This window comes from Penaeus vannamei, chromosome 3, assembly GCF_042767895.1.
Source record: "Penaeus vannamei isolate JL-2024 chromosome 3, ASM4276789v1, whole genome shotgun sequence".
Lineage (NCBI taxonomy): Eukaryota > Metazoa > Arthropoda > Malacostraca > Decapoda > Penaeidae > Penaeus > Penaeus vannamei.
This window is the reverse complement of record NC_091551.1, coordinates 10,893,566-10,895,236: the sequence shown is the minus strand read 5'-3', so window position 1 is coordinate 10,895,236 and position 1,671 is coordinate 10,893,566. Positions and strand designations below refer to the sequence as shown.

The following is a 1,671-nucleotide window of genomic DNA, read 5'->3' as shown; positions in this document are numbered from 1 at the left end:
AATAATAATAAATAAATAAATAAATAAATGAATAAATGGACACACTTTCATGTGTCGTTAATATACCTTTCTTTTTTAAAACTTCATACAGGTTTTCTTCCATAATTAACACGTGATGCTAATGACGTCAATGACACTGAAAATTTGTAATAATGATAAAATCACCGAAATTTACGAATTATGTTAATAAAGACAATGTCACTGATGAACATAAACACAGCGACCTTAATAATAGGATTATGATGATATAAATGTTATTATCGTTATCATAAACATTACTAGTGCCATCATTATTTTGACTATTACGATCATTATAATCATCAGTACAGGAATTGGTAGCATTGGTAGCAGTATCATTATGTTATCTTATATACTGTCATCATTAGTATTACTATTATGATTATTGTTATCATTATTCTTATCATTATCATTACTATTATCACCATTATCATAACTATCGTTTTTATTATTATCACTGTCATTATCATTATTATTGATAATAATGATAATGATTGATCTGCTTATGTTAATATCATTATCATCATTGTTGTTATCTTTATCATTATCAATATCACTATTATTGTCATTATCATCAATGGCTGTAGTGGTCGTAGTGTTAGTAATAGTAGTAACATTATAATCATTATTACTAGTAGTAGTAGTAGTAGTAGCATTACTGTCATAATCATCATCACCATCATTATTATTATTACAATCATAATTTTCATTGTTATTATCATTACCGTTATCATCATAATCTCCACTGCCATTATCATTATCATCATAATTTCCATGACAGTAATAATGACAATAACGACAATGATAATAAAAATGAACTGATGGTTATAAAGCGTAAACGGCATCAAAATGGCGATAACAATAAGAAATTAATCTCTTTAATAACACCATAAATCTGATTTTTTTTCCCCACAAACCTTCACCAGTAAAAGAAACCGCTTTTCCAACGCCTTAAACATCTCGTAAATCAATTATAATTAACTAGAAAACAAATAAACACAGGAATAAGCACACATTAGCAGATATATTTATAAACATTTACGAACTGCATTTCAACTTTGCAACAGAGTGGAGAGAAAGTTCAAAGTTCTAACCAACGTGTTTATCCCGCAAGTGAACTCCCGGGAGGTCGATCAGGCTGCAACGTCCTTCCTCTTCCGCTTCTCCTGTGCTACTGACGAGAGTTTCCATCTCCTCTCGCTGCCTCGGGCTTCTAGCATGCTTTGGGTCCACGATCTTCTCTTTGACATTTTCTTTTTCACTATTGACATTTATTTATGAATGTTTTGCTTACGTTTTCTATTAGTGTTATTGTTGTTTTTTGTTGATATCTTCTCTCGTTTTGTGATTTTAAGTGATATTTTGTTCGTCTGTTTGCTACCGGGGTGTGTATGTAACCATCAGTGCGTGTTAATTAAATAATTGGAGTCTGATCTTTTGTTGTATTTATACAAAGCAAATTATGGTGATATTTTTACAATGAATATCTCATCAGGCTATTTCCATGTGTTAGGAAATGTTCTAGAAATGGTTGCTTACATTTGAATGACTCTTATATTTTTAATGTCATATAATGTACCAAAACCATGCGTACAAAGAGTAATTTTGTAAATAAAAAAATGCAAAAATTCTTCAGATTCTTTCGTTAGATGA

At 29.9% G+C, this 1,671-nt stretch overlaps 1 protein-coding gene across 1 annotated transcript in view; it reads right to left on the bottom strand.

Annotated features, from left to right (window-relative positions):
- The window catches only part of LOC113827615 (uncharacterized), a 9,390-nt gene extending 8,179 nt beyond the window's left edge, over positions 1–1,211 (bottom strand). Inside the window, exon 1 of the mRNA XM_027380504.2 lies at positions 1,113–1,211. Coding sequence (XP_027236305.2) covers positions 1,113–1,209 — 97 coding nt within the window. The 5' untranslated portion in view covers positions 1,210–1,211. The remainder of the gene's footprint in view (positions 1–1,112) is intronic.
- Between the last annotated feature and the right edge of the window lie 460 nt (positions 1,212–1,671).